At 42.7% G+C, this 25,307-nt stretch overlaps 1 protein-coding gene across 11 annotated transcripts; it reads left to right on the forward strand.

Moving 5' to 3' along the window:
* The first annotated feature begins 206 nt into the window (after positions 1–206).
* Positions 207–25,262, forward strand: LOC308549597 (uncharacterized protein). 11 transcript variants are annotated; one of them, XM_081122423.1, is made up of 13 exons: positions 207–351; positions 654–708; positions 962–1,084; positions 2,282–2,408; positions 3,022–3,117; positions 5,292–8,017; positions 8,252–8,339; positions 17,637–17,746; positions 18,467–18,556; positions 20,488–20,614; positions 20,971–21,066; positions 22,533–22,710; positions 23,113–25,262. In XM_081122423.1, exons 9-13 carry the CDS (start codon positions 18,524–18,526, stop codon positions 23,987–23,989), a joined length of 1,311 nt encoding a protein of 436 aa, XP_080978549.1. In that variant the 5' UTR covers positions 207–351; positions 654–708; positions 962–1,084; positions 2,282–2,408; positions 3,022–3,117; positions 5,292–8,017; positions 8,252–8,339; positions 17,637–17,746; positions 18,467–18,523; the 3' UTR covers positions 23,990–25,262. The 11 variants fall into 11 exon arrangements, with proteins under 11 accessions (XP_080978549.1, XP_080978548.1, XP_080978545.1 ...); XM_081122422.1 differs by having other exon boundaries at positions 1,013–1,084; XM_081122419.1 differs by lacking the exon at positions 962–1,084.
* The last annotated feature ends 45 nt before the right edge of the window (positions 25,263–25,307 follow it).

Genomic DNA, 25,307 nt, shown 5'->3' on the forward strand with positions numbered 1-25,307 from the left:
GCGGTGGATCCTGGGAATTGTAGTTGAGGCCCCCACGTTTCTGTCTCTGGGGGCGTGGGAGGTTCTGGGAGTTGTAGTTTGTGACGGGGAGCCTTCCTCCCACAGCTCTCCGACTCCGAAAGTGCAGTTGTCTGAGGCCCGCCTTTTGTCTCTGCGGGCGTGGGGGATTCTGGGAGTTGTAGTGTGTGCCCCGGAGCCTTCCTCCCACGCGCGCCGAGGCCGCGGTGGATCCTGGGAAGTGCAGTTGTGCGGGGCCCGCGGCCTGGTCGTGGGGTCCGGTGCCCGGGGCTCCGGAAGGCGCCGTTTCCCCCGCCGGGGCCGAGCCGAGAGTCTGGGGTTCCTGGGCCGGAGGTAGGTAAAGGGACCCGCCCCTCTGCGCCGGGCCCCCGCCGGCTGGCCCGGCGATGCCGTCCGGAGCTCGGACCCTTGTCCACCCGCCCAGAGCCGCAGAGGACGCGCGCGGCCCTGTGACCCCGTTAACGGCGGAGGTGCTGGGTTGCAGGCCAGGCTGGACTCCTGGCACGAAGGCGGCGCTCTCGGGCCCCCGGGCCGCGGGGTTCCCTGACGCCATGGGACGGGGCGGGTGGATGTGAGCGGCGCGAGCCCGCGGGGAGGCGCGGCCTGCGCGCTCAGGGTCCTTCCCCTCCCGCCAGCTCTCCCCGCCGGCGCCGCGCCGCCCGCCTGGCCCTGCCGGGAGCCATGTCGCAGGTAAGCCGGAGCCCCCTTTCTTCCAGGGGCAGCTGTGGCTGCCAGCCCTTCGGGACTCCCTGCCGCGCAGAGCCTCGGGGCTCCCCCGCTGCTCTCCTGCAGGCCCTGGTACTCGGGGGGTGAGAGGGGCCGACCGGCCGCTGTTCCCGTGCGGGTGGGGCTGCTGACCGGGCAGGGACGCCTTAGGGCTTGAAGGTAGGGAGCCAGCCGTTACTCGAATGAGAAGTGCTTTGCTCTGTGTCTCGTGCTCCAGCTGCCCTTGGTTCATGTAGTCATCGTGTTTTTATTGAGCATCTACTTTCAGCACCTGTACCTGGTCTCAGAGGGTGATCCCTGGATCAGCAGGATCAGCATCACCTGAGAACTCATTAGAAATGTATGTTCATGAGCCCCACCCCGCACCTAAACCAGAAACTGGGTGTCTGGTTCAGCAGCCTGTGTTTTAGCAGCTCCTCCAAGGGATTCTAATGCACGACCCAGTCCAGGTCTTGGGGATGTAGCAGTGAGCAGAAAAAAATCTCTGAACTCACAGAGCTCGTTTTCCAGACATGACATTACATTTATTTAGCAAGGAACACTTTTGTTTCGGTTGTGGCTAAATACCAGGCAGGCATTCCTGCTTCTCAGAGGTGGATAAGAAGGCCAACCATTCCAAATTAGTCTTCTGTTTTTAGTTCCACTTCTCTGTCTTACTTTTTGTCTTACTTGTCTACAAATCCAGAGCTCTCCGAGTTTTGCTGAGGAGTCCAAGTTGCAAATCCCACTGTTTACTCTAGGAAAACGGCTTCTTTCTCTGTTACTCAGTACTCTTTATAAATTAAAAAAAATTTTTTTTAAACTGTAAAGTATAACTTTGCCATACATTTGGGGCCGTTACTAGTTTGGGACCTTTTAAAATTCCTTTTTGTGCCTAACAGTTCTATAGGTCACTTAAGCCGTTCAAAACTAGGGGCTGCTTACTCCCTCTGACCCTGAGGGAAGAATTGTTAGGTTCCTTGGAGGGAGGTGGTCCCTTCCCTCCTCAGGAGGTCCTGGTACTTGACTGCTTGTCTTTGTTCTGTGACATCGCTAGAACAGCCTTTGAGTTTCACAGCTATTTCTTCAGGAATGGGATGGTGTGATAAGCTCAAGAGTGCATGCCCCGTTGCAAGGGTGCCGCTGCTGTCTGCTATAGCCAGTTGTTATCAAGAAGAAATTCTTGCCAAAGCCTATAAAAATAGGCTGGTATTAAGGACAGTACCCATTGCCTATTAAACACAAAGAATTGTCTTTATTTTTACAACCAAAGCCAGAAATTCATGCTGTTCACATGCATCACTCTAACCTTTCACATAATTGTAAATCATCTCAGGACAAGTCACATATATTTTTCCTTCTTTTTTTCCATTATAGAGCAAAACAAAATAGCTCTACTTTTAGTTATACTCTCAGTAATCACTCAGAATTCTGAAAACTCCCATTGCCGCTGCTTATATACACTGCCCACTCTCCTCTCTGCAAGTCATTTTATTCCTTCGTCAGGGCTTTGGGGAGCACTGGTGTTCGTTGTGCAGATGCCTATATGTCATTTCAGGGGTCAGTGACATTCAGAGATGTGGCCATAGACTTCTCCCAGGAGGAGTGGCAATGGCTTCAGCCTGCTCAGAAAGACTTGTACAGACGCGTCACGCTGGAGAACTATGGCCTCCTGGTCTCTCTGGGTAAGTGTCCCCCTCACCTCCCTCTGTTAGAATGCGCCTTCTAGTGTGGCTGTTGTGAATCTTGATTATCTGGCTGAATATTCCCAAGGGAGGTATTTTTTTAATATTAGTCTTTTTTTAAACTTTATTCTTATTGTTGACACTATAACGGATGTCCCCAATTTCCCCCCTTTGCCCACCTCCACCCAGCCCCCATTTCCCCTTTACTCTGGTCATTACTACATTGTTGTCTGTGTCTATGGGTTTTTATTAGTTTTTTTAAATGTTTTTATTGATTTTCAGAGAGAGAGGAAGGAAGAGGGATAGAGAGATAGAAACATCGATGAGAAAGAAACATCATCCATCGGCTGCCTCCTGTACGCCCCCCACTGGGGATCGAGCCTGCAACCCATATATGTGCTGTGACTGGGAATAGAACCCAGTGACCTCCTGTTTCCTGTGTCAGTGCTCAACCGCTGAGCCATGCCGGCTGGGCTTTATTAGTTTTTAAGATGGGGATTGTAACTCTACCTAATCTTTAGACACCTTTCATACTTATATCTGGCATTTCTTTTAATGGTACCTCTTTTCTGAGGATTCAGGAACTGACTTTGAATTTATTTTCTGCAAGCAGGTTTTAACATTTCTAAGCCAGATGTGGTTTCCTTATTGGAGCAAGGGAAAGAGCCCTGGCTGGGGAAAGGAGATGTGAAAACAGATTTCTTTTCAGGTGAGTGAGTTAGTTTCTCCTCTGTTATGTACTTCCTGCTGTGTCTGCCTCTGCAGCCAAGCAACAAGGAGATGAGAGAAAAAGGAAAAAAATTACCTTTAAATGGGTATCACATTTAGGTCTGTGATCCATTAAATTTTGTGAAGCGTGTAAGGCTTGTGTCTGGATTCATTCTTATGCATGTGGATGCACAGTGTTAGCATTATTTATTGAAAGGATTATCTTTCCTCCTTTGTAAAAGCACAGCTGACCGTAATTATGCCGGTATATTTCTGAGTTCTCTACTTGGTTCATGGGTCTGTGTGCCTTGATTATTGTAGCTTTATAACAAGCCTTGGAGTCAGGTAGCTCAGTCCTCTGACTTTGTTCTATGGCAATAGTCATTTCTTTCTCTATATAAACCTTAGAATCAGTTTGGTGAGATGAAATACTTTTTATTTGGATTTCACTGAATATATAGATCAGCTGGGGGAGAACTGACCTGTTGACAATATTGAGTATTCCTGTTTATGAACAGAGACTGTCTCCATTTGGTTCTTCGTTGAGGCCTTTCATCAGAGTTTCATAGTTTTCCTCATATAAATCTTGTACATGTTTTGTTTTTGGGGGGGTTGTATTTTATGTTTGAGGATTGCTAATTATAAATGGTAATGTGTTTTTAATTTCAACTTCCATTTGTGTATTGCTAGAATGTAGGAAAGTTTTGACTTTTGTGTGTTAACTTTGTATTGTACAATCTCGCTGTACACACTTACTAGTTCCAGGAGTTTTTTAGTAAATTTTTTTCTGATTCTTTGCATAGACAGTAGTGTCATCTGTGAAGATCACTGCTTAGATATATATTAAAGAAATATGAGGTCTTTTTATTTTTCCCTAGAAGCATGCAGTTGGTGATTATAAAAGGCAGCATTCCCTCCAAACAAAATAACTGTCAGTTATGTTAGAGAAAATGAAATTTTTAATGGGTAATATGGAAATAATTTTAAACTGTCATAAGAGTTGCAAGACTGGTACAGAGAATACCCATATATTCTTATTCCTATTCACCTTTTGCAAACATTTTGCCCGATTTTTTTAATCATTTGGTATATGATTTTTTTTGGAGACATTTGAGCATAAATTGTATACATCATGGATTTTTAACTGTATATATTTCATAAGAGTAAGGATATAAAAGAATATATATATTTAATATTTATAATATATATTTAAAATAATACTTATTATATTTATAATGACATTTCATGTTATTATAAAATTTCCCCCAATGATAAAGTCTTTTTTTTAATTTAGCCTGGTGCTCTTGCTGGTGTTGCTCAGTGGTTAGAGCCTTAGCCTGCGCACCAAAGGGTCTCGGGTTTGATTCACAGTCAAGGGCACGTACCTGGGCTGCAGGTTCGATCCCAGCCCTGGTTGGGATGCATGTGGGAGGCCACCAGTTGAAATGTGTCTTTCACATTGATATTTGTTTTCTCTCTCTCACTCTCTCTTTCTCTCTCCCTTATCTCCCCCTCCCCGCTCCCTCCCTCCCACTTTCTGTCAAAATCAATGGAAAAATATATCCTTGGGTGAGAACCAACAACAACAAAAAACTTAGCCTGGAGAAAACTGGGGACTAGGTCTGTCAGAAGCATCTGATAGGCTGTTATATCAAAGTTGAGCTTCAGATATCAGTTTGAAAAGTAGAGTTAGAGTGAGCATCATAGAAGTTGGTCTTCAGGGAAACCCTTTATTTATTTATTTAGAATAAGTTACTGTAAGATATTCCAAAGGCACTAGGTGAACAGTCTGATGTCTCTGTGGGTCCTGAGGAGCACTTGCAGCTCATTAGCACTATGAAAATTTCATTTTTATGTCATTCTGGCAGCAAATAAATGGAGGTGAGCAAGACTAACAACGTATCCTTCCCAATTACTTACCTTCTTCATAGTTCTATTTTCCCCTAACTTTCAGTTACTTATATTTAATCTTTCTCCCTCTTCACCTAAATCTCTCTGCTGTTTGATGTCTTTTGAATTTCTGGGCAGAATGCTTAGATTTCAGAGCCACTTATGACAAATTTGAAAGCAACGAAATAGTAAGTTTCTTTTCCATTTTAATTCTCTCAAAAAAAGGAAGAATGGCTTTTATTTTACTCAATACAGAAAATAAGAAACATTGCTTTGTTTTTTCAGTTTCAGAGTCAAATGGTGAGATCAGAGAGTTTTCTCCAAAAAATGTCATATATGAAGATGATTTATCCCAGTATGTGATAAAGGAAAGGGATCTGAGCCAAGACCCTGAACATTCCAGTTTTAAAGGAGACTGGAAATGTGAGGATGTTACTGAGATGCTACAAAGAAATCGGGGATGTATCAGGCAAGTGACAGTCTCTCATCAAGAAGCCCTGTCTCAACATAGTGTCAATACTGTGGAGAGGCCCTATGGGTGCCATGAATGTGGAAAAACTTTCAGTCGGCGCTTTTCTCTTGTGTTACATCAGAGGACTCACACAGGAGAGAAACCATATGTATGTAAGGAATGTGGCAAAACGTTTAGTCAAATCTCAAACCTTGTGAAACATCAGATGATACATACGGGAAAGAAACCCCATGAGTGTAAGGACTGTAGTAAAACATTCAGTTACCTTTCATTCCTCATTGAACACCAGAGAACACATACTGGAGAGAAACCCTATGAATGTACAGAATGTGGAAAGGCCTTTAGCCGTGCCTCAAACCTCACTCGACACCAGAGAATTCACATAGGAAAGAAACAGTATATATGTAGGAAATGTGGGAAAGCCTTCAGCAGTGGCTCAGAACTTCTCCGTCATCAGATTACGCACACTGGAGAGAAACCTTACGAGTGCAGTGAGTGCGGGAAGGCCTTTCGCCGCTCTTCTCACCTGACTCGACACCAGAGCGTTCATACGACCAGAGTCCCCTATGAGTGTGGAGAGTGTAGGAAGGCCTTCCGCTGCCACTCATTCCTTATTAAACACCAGAGAATTCATGCTGGAGAAAAGCTCTATGAATGTGATGAATGTGGCAAAGTTTTCACTTGGCACGCATCTCTCATACAACATACGAAAGTTCATACTGGAGAGAAACCCTATGCCTGTACTGAATGTGACAAAGCCTTTAGTCGGAGCTTTTCCCTCATTCTACATCAGATAACTCACACTGGGGAGAAGCCTTATGTATGTAAGGTATGCAATAAATCCTTCAGCTGGAGCTCAAACCTTGCGAAACATCAGAGAACACACAATCTAGAGAACCCCTATGAATATGGAAATTCATTTAATTACCACTCATTCCTTACTGAACACCAGGGAATTCTCACTGTTGAGAAAACCTAAAGATGTATGCATTTAAAAATATAGCAGCTAATGCCTTACTTTGACTTCAGAGCCTTATGTGAATGTGTTGAAATGTGAAAATATGTGGTCCATACCTGGAGGAAAACTCCTAGGAATATGTGGGAATTGGAATGTCAGGAAGTGCACTCAGCATGAAGAATCTTCTTCTGGAGGGTTCCCTTTACATGGATAGGTTCCTACCAGGAAAGGGGTACAAGTTCAATGTGAGGGAGGAAGCTTTTAATTAGAGATTAGCTCTCATCTTGCATTTGTCTGCTCAAGCAGGACAGAATGCATGGGTAAGGGTGCACTTTTTCCTGGATATCAGAAAATTTATAATGAAGCAGTCATACATAAAAACACAGTGATTTGGGAATGCCTTCATGGACCATGCATTCTTTATTAAAATTTAAAATACTCTTTTAAGGAGAAAAAACATCCCTGTAAATGAACTGAATATAGGTTGGCTTTCTGCAATATTTTAAATGTACAGAATTATACTGGGGGGAAAGTAGCATTGTAATGGGTGGGGGAAAGTCTTAGAGCTCTGAGAAGTCATACCGGAGGGAATCAGTGTGGGAAAGTTTTGTGTTTTTTTTTACAGAGGAGATGTTTGTTTTGGTCATTTTAAAAAAGCAAATTCTGAAAAGAGCTATAAATAAATCTTTTGACTTATAGTTAATCTGGTACTTGCTGAGTTTTCCCCCCACAGCATATGATTCTGAAAATGCAACGATCACAATATTGACATCAGCGAGAGTAGTGTGCTTCTGTGGAAACATTATACAAACATAATTATAGAAACATTTTTAGGTGTCTTATGGTTTTAACTGAGGTAGTGTTTGGATTTAAGGTTATGTTAACTCATGTTTATCCTTGAATCTGACTAGACATGACTTAGAAATAAATGTAAATAAGGTATATCAGGAAATTTTTAAGGTAGTTTTCCTCTTTTGTTGCATTTACAGCGAGAACATTTATTTTGTAAGCCTATACTTGTGAAAATAAATCATATTATGTTCACTTTCACGTACAACTTGCCCATTTTTTAATGCCCCAGGTAAATGTTTATCTTTGAAGCAACTGACTGCCTCTTCTAAGAACTTTCCTCACATATAGTGTGTATAATATACAATTTAGTACTTGAATAAGTTCCTCATGTATATGTAAATCATTCACAAAACAAGAGGCTAGCATTTGTCTTTCCCATTCAGTGTGGCAACAGAACACGTAGCTGCTGCTGAGGAATTACTTTTCTAGAATTACCCAACGCCTCAAACTATAGAATAGTTTTGTTGCACAAATCCTCCCTTTCCTATGGTATAGCCAGCATCGTTACTCTCTCCAGCCCTAGGGAGGGGGGGGGTCCTCTGGTGACCAAGAATGTATTTGTCATTTCAGAGGTTTGTAACATTCAGGAATGTGGCCATAGACTTCTCAGGAGGGGTGGGGCTGACTGGACCCATTCAAAAGAGTCTATATGGGAATGCAGTGTTGCAGAACTATGGGAACCTTGTCTGAGGAGGTTACCATTCCTCCAAATTCAGAATCTGAACTTAGGTATATTTTTTATTTCCATAGGAAATATTAGGGGGTGGGTTCTAAACTGCATGGCTGAATTCCTATTCCATGTTCTTGAGATGACTGAAAATGGGCACAAGTGGGAAGTGGATGCATTTTCCTCCTGCTCTTGTTTTTGTAATTAATAGCTTTTTCCCCCTTTACTAAAAGATTGGGTCTGGAGCCGAGAAAAACTGTATTTTGAAGTATCTATTTTCTCTCTCTTGTAAGCAGGACTTTCTATTTCTAAACCAATGTGACCTCCTTATTGGAGCAAGGGAAAGAGTGATGGAGAAAAAAGTGAAGACAGGCCTCTGACCAGGTAAGTGAAGGGCAATCCTGCAGGCAGTGCCTTTACAGGTAGTTTAGCTCACAGATATATTACCTGAATTATTTTGTCAAAAATAAGAACTTTCTCCTCCCTCCATGCAACCTCATTTTAAACTACATAACTCATCCAAAAAGTCTTCTTCTTAATCTGTGGCAGGATATTTTAGAAAGTGAGAACTATTATTTTTACTTAACCTAAAATACAGATAACTCCTAGATTATACAGTTAAAGAGATGTCAAAACACTCTTGCCACTGAAAGAAGAAAATGAATTGATTGGATGTTTTTGTTTATACAGTGTGCTTTATTTGTCATTGCAAGAAGGTACTGGTAAGGTTTATAGTTGCTTTCACTTGATTTTACACATAAATCTGTTATATCTTTCCATATTTAACACATCATTTGTTATAAGCTGTGGTGCTTTCCGAAGGTAGAAGATAATAAAATTTACCTGTTTTTCAAGATGAAACTGTATGTACATAGAATACAGTCTGAGAGAATGCAGTCATATACAGTGTTACATTTGTATGTCAGTAAAATCTGAGGAGGGAAGATTTCCCTTGTGTAGAGCAGAGGTGGTTTATATTTTTCTCACATGCATGCATTAGTTTCATAATTAAGAAACACCAAGAATAAAAAATAATAAAAGGATACTGTGGCAGCTGCATAGAAAACAGATTGGAACAAAGTGAGATTTGAGTCAGGGAAACCAGTCATGAGGCTGTTGCAATAAAATCCAGTTGAGACGTGTTGGATGAGACTGAGCCTGAGTCTGCAGCTGCTGGCCTGCCAAGATTTTGGTATACTCAAACTTGCACATAAATCTCAACCCCCAACCAAGCAGAGCATAACCACTCTTTCTGAGTACCACTTATGGTACTCTTTTGCAAGGACTACAATTGTACACCGAACATAAAATATTTAACTCTACTTATCTTGGCAGTTTTTTTGTTTTTCAAAAAAACAAATGTTACTGTATCTAATATACTGTTAAGAAAATCAGTAAGCTCTTTTTCCCCACATAAAAAGATGTCCAGATATAACAGTGCAGTGCTAATACAACTATTTAAAGATGTCTTTGAGGAACCAGGATCTTCTATTCATCCTTAGGCCATAATTATTCTCATAGTCACAAGATTTCTCCTTCAGCTGTAGGAACGGGACACTCAAAGAGAGAAGAAAGGAAGGCAGAAAGGCAAAATGCACAAGGCAAACAGGGAAAAAAGGCAGGTCTGTCACTAGTGACACCATCTGGATATGGTTACACTTGGCTGCAAGGAGGCTGAGAAGAGCTTTGTAACTGGACATATTGGTATTGTGAGCCAAAATAGGACTCCAGGAGGGAAGGATGAGCTTGTTTAATTGGCTACAGCCCTATCTGCCACAGCAGATCAGAAAGCAACTCTCAATAAAGTATTATAGTCCAAATACTCTCAACGTAATGCAACTAACTTAGAAATCAGTAACAAGGTAACTAAAAACCTTGCCTCACATATTACAAATACATGATTCTAAATATCTGTGGATCAAAAAGTCATAATACACATTTAGAATTAAACAAATTAACATAGACCGATATGTTACGTAGCTAAATGAATGTTTAGAAGACTGTATGTAGCCATAAATGCTTATTTTAGAGAACAAAGACTAAATAATGAATTTGCAGTCCACCTTAGGACACTGGAAATGGTGACTTCACATTCAGAACACACAGGGATTCTCTTCCAGTATGAATCCGCTTGTGTATAACAAGTGAAGAACTCTGACTGAAGGCTTTTCCACACTGGATACACTCATAGGGTTTCTCTCCAGTGTGAGTTCTCACATGTCTCCTAAGGGAAGAAGCAGCACTGAACGTTTTCCTACACTCCTCACACTCATAGGGTTTCTCTCCTGTGTGAGTTCTCATGTGCATTCTAAGGGATGAGAGACCACTAAAACCTTTCCCACAGTCACTGCATTCATAAAGGTTTTCTCCAGTGTGTATTTTCTTGTGAACTTTAAGGTGAGAGCTTGTGTTGAAGGCTTTTCCACAGTAACTGCATTCGTAGAGTTTCTCTCCAGTGTGTATTCTCTTGTGCACTATAAGATAAGAACTTGTTCCAAAACACTTTCCACAGTGATTACACTCATAAGGTTTCTCTCCAGTGTGAGTTCTCACATGGGCCTTAAGAGATGTTTTTTGACTGAACGCTTTCCCACACTGATGGCATTCATAGGGTTTCTCACCAGTGTGAGTTCTTACATGTCTCCTTAGGGTTGAGGAATCATTGAAGACTTTCCCACATTCTTTACATTCATATTGCTTCTCACCCATGTGACTTCTCTTGTGCAAAATAAGATTAGAAGTCCTTTTGAAGGGTTTTCCACACTGATTACATTCATGTTTCTCTCCATTAGGAGACTGCTCCTGTTGTTTAAGGGATGAATGACAAAAAGTTTTGTTTTTATTGCATTCATAGGAATTTCCCACCAAATGAAAATTGTTATGTAAAGGAAGCATATTATGTTTGAAGTGTATACCATGTTTAGAACATGTGTACTCTTTTTGTGCTGTTTGAGTTTGTTCAAGATGCCACAGAGTTCTGTCATATTCATGACTTTCACAGAGCTTCTCACTCACAGAGTTTTTCTCATAATTGTTTAGGATTGAATTATGCTTCAAGCACTCAATACTTAAGTAACAGTTATGGCAGTGTTTGCTGGTGGAAACTCTCTTTGAAAAAACAAGTTTTGATCTAAGTTTAGAGTTTCCCTCTAATTCATGATAGTCATAGAATCTCTCCTGATACGCTGTTTTCTTTTGGGTAAATGTCATTTGCTTCAAATTACCCTCTGGGATCTTGTGCTGTTTTCTCATCTTATGGCATTCCCAGTCTTCTCTTAATGTGGAAGACCAATCATCCATCATGAATCTTACCATTTTACCACTGGATATTTTTACCCAGTCTAGATAGGTGCCCTTGGGAATCATTCTTTTCATAGCTCTCATCTCATCTTGACCCAACTGGGAGATCACAGAAGACTTGCATAATTGACATGTGACTGAGGTGAGATTTATGTAGTTTTCTAACATCACATCTCTGTACATACTTCTCTGAGCAGAGTCCAGCATCATCCACTCCTCCTGTGTGAACTCCACAGCCACATCTTTAAAGGTCACCGGTCCCTGTAACCAGGTTCCTGAAAACCCAGCCACCATCCTTTCCTCCTCAGTATTTCTAACATAGAAACAGGCAGAGTCCTGGGCAGTCAAAGCCCATATGGGGGATAGGTCAACAGCTGCCATCTTAAGAGTCTGGAAGTAACATCTGCAAGCACAATAGGGTAAAGAGATCAGAATATTTCTTGTCTTGTTCCTCTGATCCAATCAGGGCAAGGCTGCATTTCACTGAGCATCTTCCCTGTGAGTGAAGAGGCAGGTTCAGTTAAAAGACGGTGGAAATGGCCCATGAGAGGCAAGGTAACGAAGTATAGCCTCCTCCCTCCCTCCCTGAAGGTCTGGCCAGCTGAAGTCTTTACTGCAATAGTCACCCTTGGCCACCCTCTACAACTGTCACCTTGGTTACTTATACTGACTTCTGCAGACTGCTTCTCAGCCCTGGGTGGAAGGAGCATGCATCAATACAAAGAAGTTAAGGCTAAAGAGAACCCATAAAAAAAGGCATAGTTTAATTAAATTTCATGCATACTTTGTTACTTTTTTATTTTTTTTGGAATTGAAAAATAATTTTCCTGCTTAAAACAACTGTTTTTAGATAAATTCATTTATATCTACATTTAGCTTGGAGCTGAATAACCTCACATGTGCTTAATAGGACTGATGATATGGCTGTTACCTTAAGAACTGATAAAGGTAAATATGCAACTTTGAAACAAACATTCATTTGATTATCTCCATTTAATCTCTTTCCCCAAAGTCCATACTTCCTTTTGATTAATTAGTCTATGTTAAACTTGAATGGGAGCAACAAAGAAGCATGAATTATGTTCCAAGCTTTGAGAGTGAGGCCTGAACAATATTAGGTGGTACAGAACTTTCCTGAATAATTTTTACGGTAGCTTTAAAGTAAAAAACAAAACAAAACAGCATACAAAAGATGGATGCTTGGAAACTTTAAGGATCACAGCAAATCATGTGATAATTTATTATGCTAATATTTTTACAGATCCCACTTTTTGAAGGTTAGATGATAACCTTCAAATGCAACCCTTTATCAGTATTATACTTTAAGAGTTCAGTTTTAATGGACAAAAATTATAAAACTAGTATTTTAATTTAGACAGGTTTTATGTCCTTAAACCAGAAACACATATAACTGTTACTTTAGTGTATGTTATATAGAAATAGATTTGCCTGAAAGTAATAGGATTATAATCCTGGGAAAAGGAAACAGGGATCCAGCACAGAGATGAGACAAGGGAATGGATGAGGGTAAGGTAAGTCCCAGGAGGCCAGCGTGCTGCATTCCCAAAGATAACTGATCAGCTGTGGCTGGGTGCTCAGTCGGTTGGAGCATCACCCCAAACACCAAAAAGTTGGTGGGTTCAGTTCCCCGCCAGGGCACATACCTAGGTTGCAGGTTCAACCCCAGTCGGGGTGTACGGGAGGCAAATGACTGATGTTTCTTTCTCACATTGGTGTTTCTCCCTCCCCCCACTTTCCCTTCCTCAAATCAATAAAAACATACCCTTGGATGAGGTAAGGAAAGAACTGCTGAGGCTACATCAGTGATTTTCAGCCACTGTGCCACCAGGCCTTGTAAGACATGCAACACCTGACTATTTAATCAAGGGCACGGACCTCTTTTCCTTTAGATGGTTAAATAAGATGACAGCAGCAGCAACACAACAATAGCCATTGATGTGAGTGAATCAACATTATACCTATTTTTTGGTCAGATCAGCAAAAAGCCTATTTTTTGGTGTGCTGAATTTTTAGTAATTAGTCTATGTGACATGAGATGGAAAGGTTGACAATCGGTGGTCTGGACAGTAGAAGGCAGGCAGGCTCCTGGGGATTGTGTTCAGGAAGAGGGAAAAATGGTTAGATTTTACGATGGGTTTTTACCTTCAGGAAAAATGTATCAAAAGGCATTTTACATGGGCCAGCACTGAGAAGAAACAGGGCTTCCTGTTTTTATTATGTGCCTTTTAACATGAGACTTAAAAAAATGTATATACACATTTCTTGGAAAAGAAATTATTGAGAAAATAATTTTTAAAACAAATCAAGAATTAGAAAAATAGCCCGGCCAGGCGTGGCTCAGCGGTTAAGCGTCGACCTAGGATCCAGGCAATCAGGGTTCGATTCCCAGTCAGGGCACATGCCCGGGTTGCGGGCTGCAGCCGATCAATGACTCTCTCATCATTGATGTTTCTAGCTCTCTCTCTCCCTCTCCTTTCCTCTCTCTGAAATCAATAAAGATATATTTAAAAAAAAAAAAAGAGAAAAATAGCAACAAAGTAAAGTTTAAGAACTGACAGCAAAAATTAGAGAACAGAAAACCAAAATACAAAGACATAAGCTAAAACCAGAGAACAGACCACAAAAATGAACCCAAATCTGCTGCTTTGGAAAGAATAATGCAGATACAGATCTTATAGGATGAATCAAGGAAGAAAAACTGATGACCCAGATAAATATTATACTAAAAATGCTACAATTACAGCATTTAGTGATTTTTAAATATCATTAAAAAGCAGTCATTTTAAAAATCATTGTAAAATAGCATGAACAGCTTGATACAAACAAACTTAAAATTTCAGATCAGATGAAAAATTTTCTGGAAAAACTTGTGGCCAAAATTGACTAAGACTACAAAACATAAATCAGTCAACTACCGTAAAAAATTGGATCAGAAGTACAGTATCTACCCCTGAAGATTTTAAGCCCAAAGCTTTTAAGGGAAAGGCCTGTAAAAACTTCTAGGACAATACCAAGGAGCGTACAAAGAAAGAGTAAAGTGCAATCATAATTCTGAGCCTGAAAAAGCCGTACGTGAAGTATTAATACACTGAACACGGCCGTGCACCGGGCTGATGCCGCGCTCGGGCTGGGAGCCGCGGAAACGCTCGGCACAAACGCAGTGTCGGCCGTCTGCCCGTCACGCCTGCGGAGCTCCTGGGACGGGCACATCTGCAAGTTTCAATGTGTCTGAATGATGGCCTTTCAAAGACCATAACCAGGCCACTGTCACACCGAATAAATTAGTAATTCCTCAATATCAAATATATAGGCATTAACATTTTTATCTCATGCTTTAAAAGTTTTCTTCCACTCATGGTCCACATAAGGTTCATACAATATTTTTTTCATTGCTCAATTTCGAGTCTTTCAAGGTTTGCCTTCGATAAATTATATCACTGTGACGCCATCATTAACAGATTAAGGGATTAAGACCGCCCGGAAAGCTGGATAAAGAAATTCGTGTACCCGGGGCGCGCCGCGTCACAACCCAGCCTGCTCCAGCCTCCCCGGGGCCGCCCCGGTGCCCGGCGCGCGCGGTCCCGCCGCTCGGGTAGGTCCCGCAGAGCCGTCCTGGGACCAGGCCCGCCGCGCCGGGCGTCCCGCCTCAGCCCGTCCGCCGCCTCTCCCGCAGGGCCCGGGTGCCCTGCGGAACTCGGAGGACCGCCCCCAACTCCCCTCCCGCTCGCCGCGTTTCCCAGGGCCTCCCGGCTGGCTCCCCGCGCTCACCCGCCGTCTGCGCACCTGCTCCCCGCGCCGGAGCTCCCGGGCCTCCGCGCGAAGGGCGAGGCGCGCGGCGCCCCGAGGCGGCCGGGGAAGGCGGGGCTGGCAGCGCTCGGGCCGGGACTACATTTCCCGGGAGCCCCCGCGCCGCCTCGCGGAGGGATTCTGGGCTTCACGTCCCGGGCGCCGCGCTCGGCGGCGGGGCCGCTGTGCGCGACTCGAAGTGGGCGCGAGGCGCGCGGGAGGCGCGCGGGTGGTGCGCGGGTGGTGTGCGGGTGGACGGGCCGGAGGCCGTTGTGGGCGTGAGGGCTCCGGGCGCGAGGACGCGCGTGTCGGCCCCGGCGCGTGCGTGAGGGGGCGGGGGCTGAGCCCGGGCAGACCGCCCGGCCCGGCCCCACGCCGCTGCGCGCGGCGCCCCGAGGCCGGGCTCGCCGGGAAGAGCCGGGGCCGCCGCGGCTGTGACAGGACTGCCCCGCTTCGAGCCTCCAGGGCTTCTCGCAGGTACGCGCGAAAGTGGGGTGCGTGTTCGCCTGGTAGTCGGACACGCGTGGACCCCCGCAGTGCGACGGCGGCTTCGGAGCCTCGTGCCGAGCAGACGGCGGTTTCGTCAGCGCGCGGCTCTAGACGGGGATCTGCGCCCCTCGAGGGCGCGGCGCCTCCCCGGACGGTGCTCGCTGACGCTCCCGTGGCGTGAGTGGGGACGTTCCCGGGGCCGAGTCACGACAGTCCCGGGTGGTGACCGGGCCCGCGTTCTGGGTGCTGCGGCACCAGGCGGCTCCGGCCCGCGCCGCCCCCGCCCGGGACGAGCGCGTTACTGCGCCGGCGCCTTCCTGGCGTCCGCTGAGAATGAGAACGTCTCTTAGTGGTTAGTTACCTTCCTGGGAGGAATCCGAAGTGGTTACACTGGTTTTTAAATATACAGCGTGTCCCAAAATGTATACACATCACAAAACCAGCGTTCTAAAATACATTTCATTTCCAAAGTGGAACGGAGTCTGCGCTGTCGACTGGTAAAGTGCGCTTCATTTTGGGGGGCACCCTGTATGCACTGCTGGGTTCTGCCTGAGGATACTGGGGAGGTTATGTGCTTTAATGAGTTTGGCGGCAGAAAGGGCTCGACAGATTTCTGTTTCTCGGTTTAGCCTAAAAATATTCATTGGAAGTGTCAGATCAGTAGCTTCAGTGTTACGATCAAGCGGGGTTGTGCGCGGTCGTGAGAAACGACGCACATCCCTCGCCCCCAGCCCCCTCGCCTTCAGCTTTGTTTTGTTTTCAACTCAAATAGATTAACTAGTGGGGTCTGTGTTTAACCCAGTTTTATTTTTCAGATACAGCTCATAAATTATAATAATTTTATTTCCCCTTGACACTAGAGGTCTTAAGTAGAGATGATATGTGTACCGCCTAACAGCTAGTGGGCATGTCACAGGTAAGGCTGACACCAGGAGGCCGTAGAGCCCACCCGGAGCGCGCAGGCCTGGCGTTCAGGGGTAATGCTGCCCGTTACTACTAGCCAGACTGGAAAATTCTTCTAATGCCCAGAGTATTGGGAGTGAGCTGTATCTATAATGCAGTGAAAGGAAAAACAACTGTCTACTTGCAAAAATATATTTTAACAATAAAGGTAAGGCAATTTGTAGAATGGGAGAAAATATTAATGACCCAATTTTAAAATGGGCAGAGAACTTGAACAGACATTCTTCCAAAGAAGGTCATACAAATGGCCAATAGCACATGAAAGTAACACAAATTAAAACCACAAGGAGATGTCACTTAACAGCTACTAGGATGCCTATAATAATTTTTAAAATGGAATAACAACTCATGTTGGCAAGTTTGTGGGAAAATTGGAACCCTTGTGTATTGCTGAAAGTAGAATCATGTAGCTGCAGTTGAAGTTTGTGGGTCCTCAAAAAGCTAAACCCCCAAATTAACATATGACATAGCAATTCCACTTCTAGGTATTTTCCCAACGTTATTGAAAGCAGGTGCTCCAGCAGATTCTCGTATGCCAGTGCTCATTGCAGCAGCATTCACAATAGTCAATAGATGGGAACATTCCAGATAAATGGATACACCAAAGGTGGTTGCTATACAATGAAATATTACTCAGACATGAAGAGGAATGAAGTTCTTATACATGCTACATCATGGGTGAACCTTGCTAAGTAAAATAAGCTAGACACAAAAGCACAAATGTTGTATGTTTTGTTTACATGATATTTCTAGAAGAGGCAAATTCATAGAAACAAAGTAGAGGTTATTGGGGTTTAAAGGGAGGAATATTAATGTGTAGGAGTTTCTATGTGGCAGGAGGAAAAAGTTTTGGGATTGGCAGTGATGGCTGCACAACATTGTGAGTATAATGCCACTGAATTGTACACTTAGCAGTGGTTAAAATGGCAAATTTTGTTGTATATATTTCATCGTAATTTTAAAAATTAATAATGTAATATACCAAAACCCACTGAATTTGTATACTTTGAGTGGGTGAATTGTATATGTGAGTTATATCTCAATAAAGCTGTTTTAAAAAGGTCCAAAGGCAAAATAAAGACATTTGTTTGACTTACAAAAGCTGAAACAATTTATTACCAGCAGACACACTGCAAGAAACGTTAAAAGATGTCCTTCAGGGAGAATGGAAATGAAACCAAATGGAAACCAGTGTCTACAAGAAAGAATGACAGGCACTGCCAAATACATAAGTAAATGTATATTTAAATACCTTTAAAAGATAATTGGCCAGCCATTAGTTTTCTTATCGCTGTGTAACAAATTTCCACAAATTTAGCCGCTTCAGACAGCACCCACTTACTTGCTCACAGTTCTGTAGGTATACATCTGATGCAGTGTGGCTTGGTGTTGGTGGGTCTGAGTTCTCAACTGGAGGGTGTGTGTGGGGGGAATCTGCTTCCAAGCTCACTCTGCTGGCAGGATTCTGTTCCAAATGGCTGTAGGACTGAGGTCCCTGTTTCCTTGCTGGCTGTCAGCATGGTACAATTAGCTTATACAGACTACCCACACTTCTTGCCACATGGCACCTTCTGCCTTGAGGCCAGTAATGCTCACGTTTCTTGTGCTTCAAATCTTTGACTTACCTTCTGTGACCAGCTGGAGAAAACACTGTTCTTATCTCTAAAGTGAGGATGCTAGATCAGGTCAAGTTTTGTTTTTTGTTTGATTTCCTCAAAAAAAGAGGATTTGTGGTGGTAGAACAGTGTGATTCCAATGAACTCTGGAGGTTAGAGGGGGGAGGCAACCTACATAGCTCTTTTCTTCCTAGTCCTGGGAACTTCTGCAATACCTTGGATGTCCCTCTGTGTGGTGGTTTTTGCATTGTATATTGCTGGTAAGAGGGAGTCTAGGCTGAGGATTCATGAAGCATCCCAGCCACAGCAAACTTTCCTGTTTCTTTCTTTTCCCAGCTTTGCCTTCTTGGACCTCTCATTACTCAAGGAAGCATCAACAAGCTCTCGGAGGGCATGGAAGCCAAGTCATTAACTGCCCGGTTCCCTGTAAGCTGAGCTGCCTTCTTTCTTTATTTTCCAACTGAGAATCCCTTTCTGCTTAAGTTCTGAAGTTCCTTTGCCTCGAACTTCAGAAATTGCATTTCAGATGCTCTCTTCCAGGAGAGAAATATTTGTAGAAATAGTTTTATTTTCTTTCATATCAAAGAAACAGGTTTATCAGTAATGTGGGCAGGAATCAGGTGAGGTAATATTGAGGAATGAAACACTTTTGTCCACACTAAGGAATTGAGCTCACAGCAAGCTTCCTTCTCCAAAGAAGGCAAAAGAACTGATAATGTTGGTGCCTGTCAGTGTTTCTCTAGACCCTGGTTGTCCAGGGGGGGTGTGGTTCTGGCTATGTTAACTCCTCCATGGGGGGTGGCTGTTTGGAGGAACTTGGGGACACGTAATGATTATCACGGGGTAACTGCAACCAAGGCAGGAAGAGCTCTGAAGATGGAACCTCTGAGAATAGCCTGTTCCGTGAGACTGGAGGGGGACATGGCTTCCTGCACCTTACCCATCTTCCTCCAAGGATCCCTCACATGTTACCTCCACATACATGGGAAACCACCAGAAAATGCTACAGTTTTTACTCTCAACTGTCCTGCATAGTTTGAAAGGATTTAAGATAACAAAACCAGGTTATTATATTTACTGTTTTTGTTGTTCATCTTTATTTATGAGCTTTAAAGTTTCTCTCTGGTGTTATTTCCCTTCTGCCTGAAGAACCACCTTTTGTATGTCTTTTAGGGCAAGTCTGCGGGTAACATGCTGTTTTATTTTATATGGAAATGGATTTTGCATCATTCTTGATGTTTTCATTGTGCATAGAAATTCTGCTTGACAGTTGTTATCTTTCAGCATTAAAAAAATATTCCACTGTCATCTAACCTTCATGGCCTTTGATGAGAAGTCCTGTCTTTAAAGTGTTTTTTTCCCTTATATGTAATTATCACTTTTTTTTTAATGTATCTTTATTGATTTCAGAGAGAGGAAGGGAGAGGGGGAGAGAGAACTAGAAACATCAGTGATGAGAGAGTCATTGATTGGCTGCCTCCTGCACGCCTCCTACGGGGGGTCGAGCCTGCAACCCAGGCATGTGCCCTGACCGGGAATCAAACCTCGATCTCCTGGATCCTAGGACAATGTTCAACCCCCGAGCCACGCCGGCTGGGCTCTCACTTCTTTTTTTAAAAACGTTTTTATTGATTTTAGAGAGAAAGGAAGGGAGAGAGAGGGAAACATCAATTGGTTGCCTCTGGTACACACCCTGACCAGGGACCAAACCCACAGCTTGGGCATGTGCCCTGACCTTTTGGTGCACAGGATGATACTCAACCAACTGAGCCACACTGGCCAGGGCATAATCACTTCTTGATGAGGCAAATAAAGGCCTCGATTCTGTGTCTATTGTCTTTTTGTAGTATTGTTTTGATACTATAAAAATACAATCTCTATTTTTATGCATGTAAGTGTTTAGACAGAATGTTTTAGATAATTATTTTGGGTCATAATACATGGCTAGGTTGGTCTTTTAAGCATTAAGTTGTTCTAAACTCAAGATTGTTTTCCCCTCTTTTATTGCCTTGATTTATATTCTCTATTTCACATAATATAAGTATAGATTAACTTTTGGTTTCTGGTTCTACATGCTATAACTGTTTATAGCAAACTTGGTTTAAATAAAATGCTTCTGACAGTTTCCAAACCTAGAGCGTAACAGAACTTGTTTTGGACATTAGGCACCAAATAGCTCTTCCTTTTAGAATTTGACCAGAGTCCAACTCAAATACTACTGACTCCTGGAATAAATTCTGGCCCATCCTCTTTCCCTACCCCAGTGCTATCTGCCTAAACTCTGTTTCTGCCAGTATTCAGGAAAGGTAGGGCATAGATACACACCTGGCTTAATACAAACTTGTTTCATGTTGTAGACACTGGTGACCTTCAAGGATATACTTGTGAACTTCACCAGGGAGGAGTGGAAGCTCCTGGATGCTGCTCAGCAGATCATGTACAAGGATGTGATGCTGGAGAACTATAAGAACCTGGTTTCCTTGGGTAAGACTAACTTCCGTTTTTGGAGATGCACTCCCTGCGATGATTTTGGTTCTTCATTGATCAAAAGGTATGGAGACCATGAACATGTATCAGAGTGTGAGCTTGGGTTCAGGGACCTAGTTTCTTGGGGGCATAGAACAGGATTCTTGTACTCCTGCTATTGTGGAAAAAATTGTTTTGATTTGTTGAATTTTTTAAAATGCACATTTTGCTGCCTATGTAGCCTTACCTTGCCTGTCCTTCAGAGTTCCCCAGGGCTGGGGGTAAGGAGTTAAGGTTGAATCTGGGATGCTTCTCTGTGTCCAGCTCAAGGGCCCCCTACCCTTGCCCAATTCTTTATCTTTTACTGTGAACAGGACATCAACTTCCCAAGCCAGATGTAATCCTCCAGTTGGAGAAAGGGGAAGAGCCATGGCTGGTGGAGAGAGGGATTCACCAAGATACCCGTCCAGGTGAGGATCAGACGAGGCATTGCAGGCAGTAGCCTAGATGACCCATTGTGCTAGCATCCCTGGAGATATGGTCACTAGTTCTCATTTTTAAAAAAATGTTTTTATTAATTTCAGAGAGAGGAAGTGGGGGGGGAGAGAGAGACAGAGAGAGAGAGAAACATCAGTCTGCTGCCTCCTGCATGCCCCCTACTGGGGATCAAGTCTGCAACCTCGGCATGTGCGCTGACTGGGAATCAACCTGGAGACCTCCTGGTGCATGGGACGATGCTCAACCAACTGAGCCACACCAGCCGGGCGTTAGTTCCCATTTCTGAGGGGAAGTCTCAGTTTATTTACCTTGTACTTCCCTGTTCCAGTCTTTCTACAACCTTGGCATTAGCATTCAGAGACAAAGGTATCTATCTTATTTATTAAAATCGACCTTTCTCTTGATATGCTTGGTTTGAGACCTGCTTATTACCACCAAGTGTAGCATCCTCATTCTCACGTTTTTACAGAATTATTTTTCTGTCTTTGCCTGTCTTTTCCCTTTCATGTGGCTCCTTCCTACAGCCTCAGTGTGTTGGCTCTGCCGTGGGACTCCAGCACCTGCCACTGTCCTGAGTTGTCTCTGCCATTTAGGAAACGATGACAGAGCTTGCCTGTCTGGCTGCTTCATTCTCCTTCTCCAGAATTGCTGCTCTCACACATCTGTGTTCGCACCACACTCTGGCTCTTTATTTAATGTTTTTTAAATTTATACCTCGTTTATTTTAAACTTTATACGTAAAAATGAAATTATTGTGTAGTTTCCTAACGTCACTTTTCCCTTTCTTCCCGTCTACGTTAAGAAATAGAAAGTGGTCTTTCTCCTCTATTCCCTGTGAGCGATCCTTTCCCTGCTCTTCCTTTCTGAGCTCAGTATTCAGTCATTTTTCTCCTCAGCCCCCTTGGGTGTTGCTTGTTTGAGTCATGCTGCAAATGGCCAACTTTGCATGGGCAGAACAGCCAGGACACTTGCCAGTGACCCGAGTAAGCTTTCCAAGCCCAGTGCATCATGCAGTCTTTTCTGTGTGATATCTGATGTCTATGCCTGTCAGGTGTTTCCCAGTGTCTCATGCTGTAATGCTTTAGTGATGTAGATAAAAGGCATTGCCTGACGTGACTACATTCATGGTTCAGGAACATTAAGTTGGCTGTAGTGTGGAGAATGCATATCAGGTGGAGGGCCTGGCAACAGGAAGACACATTAGGTTCTTATGTCATTAATAGATGGATTAGATATTGGGAGTGCAGCTATTTCTGTGGGATTTCCTTTATTGCCCCTTCCCCCATCCCAAATATCCTGATCCCATGTGTCATACCCAGTCCTGTGGCATCTCCTTACTCTTTTTGCTCCTTTATGTACTGCTGTAGTCTTCTCTTTCTCATTCTCTGTCAAGGTTACAGAACCATGTCTGAAAGCAACTCTTTATGTCTTCTTTCAGATTGGAATACTGCGGTTGAAATTAAATCAGTTTCCAATAAGAGCATTTCTCTAGATTCCTATGACATTAAAATGGAAGGAATGGCAAAGAGTGATATCTGGTATCTGTCACTAGAAGAAGTCTGGAATTGTGAAGACCAGTTGGACAAGTATCAGAAAAACCAGGAGAGACATTTGAGGCAAGTGGCATTCACCCAAAAGAAAGTACTTTCTCCAGAAAGAGTCAGTGATAATGGTAAATTTGGGGGAAACTGTCTTCTTCCTGCTGAACTAGTACTGAGAGAGTATTTTCATAAACATGACTCACGTACTAAAAGTTTAAAAGGTGATGTAGTTTTTAATGGTCATCAGGAAAGCTGTGCAAGTAACAGTAGTGAATGTGGCCAAACTCTCTGTCAGAACATTCACCTTTCTCAGTTTGCAAAAACTCAGACAGGAGGTAAACCCTACAAATGCCCCAATAACGATAACTCCCGTAGTCATGGCACATCCCGTGGTATATCAAAGGGTATACATAGAGAGAAACCCTATGAATGTAAAGAATGTGGAAAATTCTTCAGCTGGCGTTCTAATCTTACCAGGCACCGGCTAATTCATACCGGAGAGAAACCTTATGAATGTAAAGAATGTGGAAAATCTTTCAGCCGGAGTTCTCACCTCATTGGACATCAAAAGACTCACACTGGTGAGGAACCCTATGAATGTAAAGAATGTGGAAAGTCCTTCAGCTGGTTCTCTCACCTTGTTACCCATCAGAGAACCCATACGGGAGACAAACTGTACACGTGTAATCAGTGTGGGAAATCTTTTGTTCATAGCTCCAGGCTTATTAGGCACCAGAGAACTCACACTGGAGAGAAACCTTATGAATGTTCTGAATGTGGGAAATCTTTCAGACAGAGCACACATCTCATTCTGCATCAGAGAACTCACGTTCGAGTGAGGCCCTATGAATGTAATGAATGTGGGAAGTCTTATAGCCAGAGATCTCACCTAGTTGTGCATCATAGAACTCACACTGGACTAAAACCCTTTGAGTGTAAAGATTGTGGAAAATGCTTCAGTCGAAGTTCTCACCTTTTCTCACACCGGAGAACCCACACTGGAGAGAAACCATACGAATGTCATGATTGTGGAAAATCCTTCAGCCAGAGTTCTGCCCTCATTGTGCATCAGAGAATTCATACTGGAGAGAAACCATATGAATGTTGTCAGTGTGGGAAAGCCTTCATTCGGAAGAATGACCTTATTAAGCACCAGAAGATCCACATTGGAGAAGAGACTTATAAATGTAACAGGTGTGGAGTTACCTTCAGCCACAACTCTCCATTTATAGTACATCAGATAGCTCACACTGGAGAGCAGTTCCTAACATGTAATCGGTGTGGGACAGCGCTTGTTAATAGCCCTAACCTTATTAGGTACCACACAAGTCATATTAGAGAAAACACATATTAATATAATGAATATGGAAAACTTTTCACAAAGAACAGTAACTTTATTTAGGTTTGGAGAACTTCTGGAGAGAAGCTATACAGATATAATCCATGTGGAAGAACTTTCAGCCTTGTTACTATTTTTTGTGTGTATGTTTAGAGAATTGGTCTGGGAGTGTGGAAAACCTCCCCGCAGATTTCACTTTAGTACACAAATACTTTAGATTTTCTTCTTTCCACAAAGATTCATATAATTCATAGGCCTGGAGCATTCTTGACCAAGCCTTAAAGTCTAAAATTTGAGAAGGAACCATTAAGTAGGTGAGTTGTTGAGAGATGATCTAGCTTCTTCAAAAAAATGATGATAATGCTACTTCAGAAAGATAAATGAGAGTTGTTGCATGAGAACAGAAAATTGATAGTTATTGTAACAAGATGGAAAATAAGGTTTCAGTGAATTAATGTACCATTTTTACTTGATTGTCCCTCTCTTCTCGGATACTTAATGCTGTTTAGTCGGTTTTATGTGTCTGATGTAATCACATTTTGGTTAGCCAGGAAAATGCTTATAATGCAAAGCAGAAATGATACATTTACTATTAGTAGTACCCATTTAAAAATATATTTGCATGTGGACAAGAATTGAAAAAATATGGATTAGTGAATAGAATTGACTTGATTGATAACAGGGTAACAAGTTCTACAGTTTATTGTTAATGTTATTTTGAAAACATTTTTAAATATTAAAAAGATATTTAGTTTCTTTATTTCATCTTCAAGGAAGCTTGAGAAGCATCTACTAGCAAACTTTCCCATTAATTCGAAGTTAGCCCCTTAACTGAGCCCCTTAGACTTTCCGATAACCTATGGCTTAATTTTTCTCAACTTATAACGGAGGTACTACTAGTATCTACCTCAGAGAGTTGTGTGGATTAGTGTGACAATGTGTATAATGTACTTTAAACAGTGCCTGGCACATAGTAAGCACTATATGTGTTGCCTAGTAACAATAATAATATTACTATTATTAACATCCTAAGGAATGTGGGAGGAGATGTGTCTATGGACGATCCCTGAAACACTACTTATGATAGTGCAAAATTTGCAATATAAAAATGTATAATAACAAAATGGTTATTTATAGTGTATCCATGTAGTGATATGCAGACATTAAAAGTATGCAAAGTTTGGTAACAGGAAAAATGTTGATGCTGTCATGTGTTATGAAACAATAACAAATGTAAATATGGAATAAACTCAAATATGTAAATAAATGAACTGCAAAATGAAGTGAATCCTGCTCAGAACTCTAACTTCTCAGAAGATTAATAGTAGTAGTT

The sequence above is a fragment of the Miniopterus schreibersii genome, assembly GCF_964146895.1.
Source record: "Miniopterus schreibersii genome assembly, chromosome: 20".
In the NCBI taxonomy this organism is placed as follows: domain Eukaryota; kingdom Metazoa; phylum Chordata; class Mammalia; order Chiroptera; family Miniopteridae; genus Miniopterus; species Miniopterus schreibersii.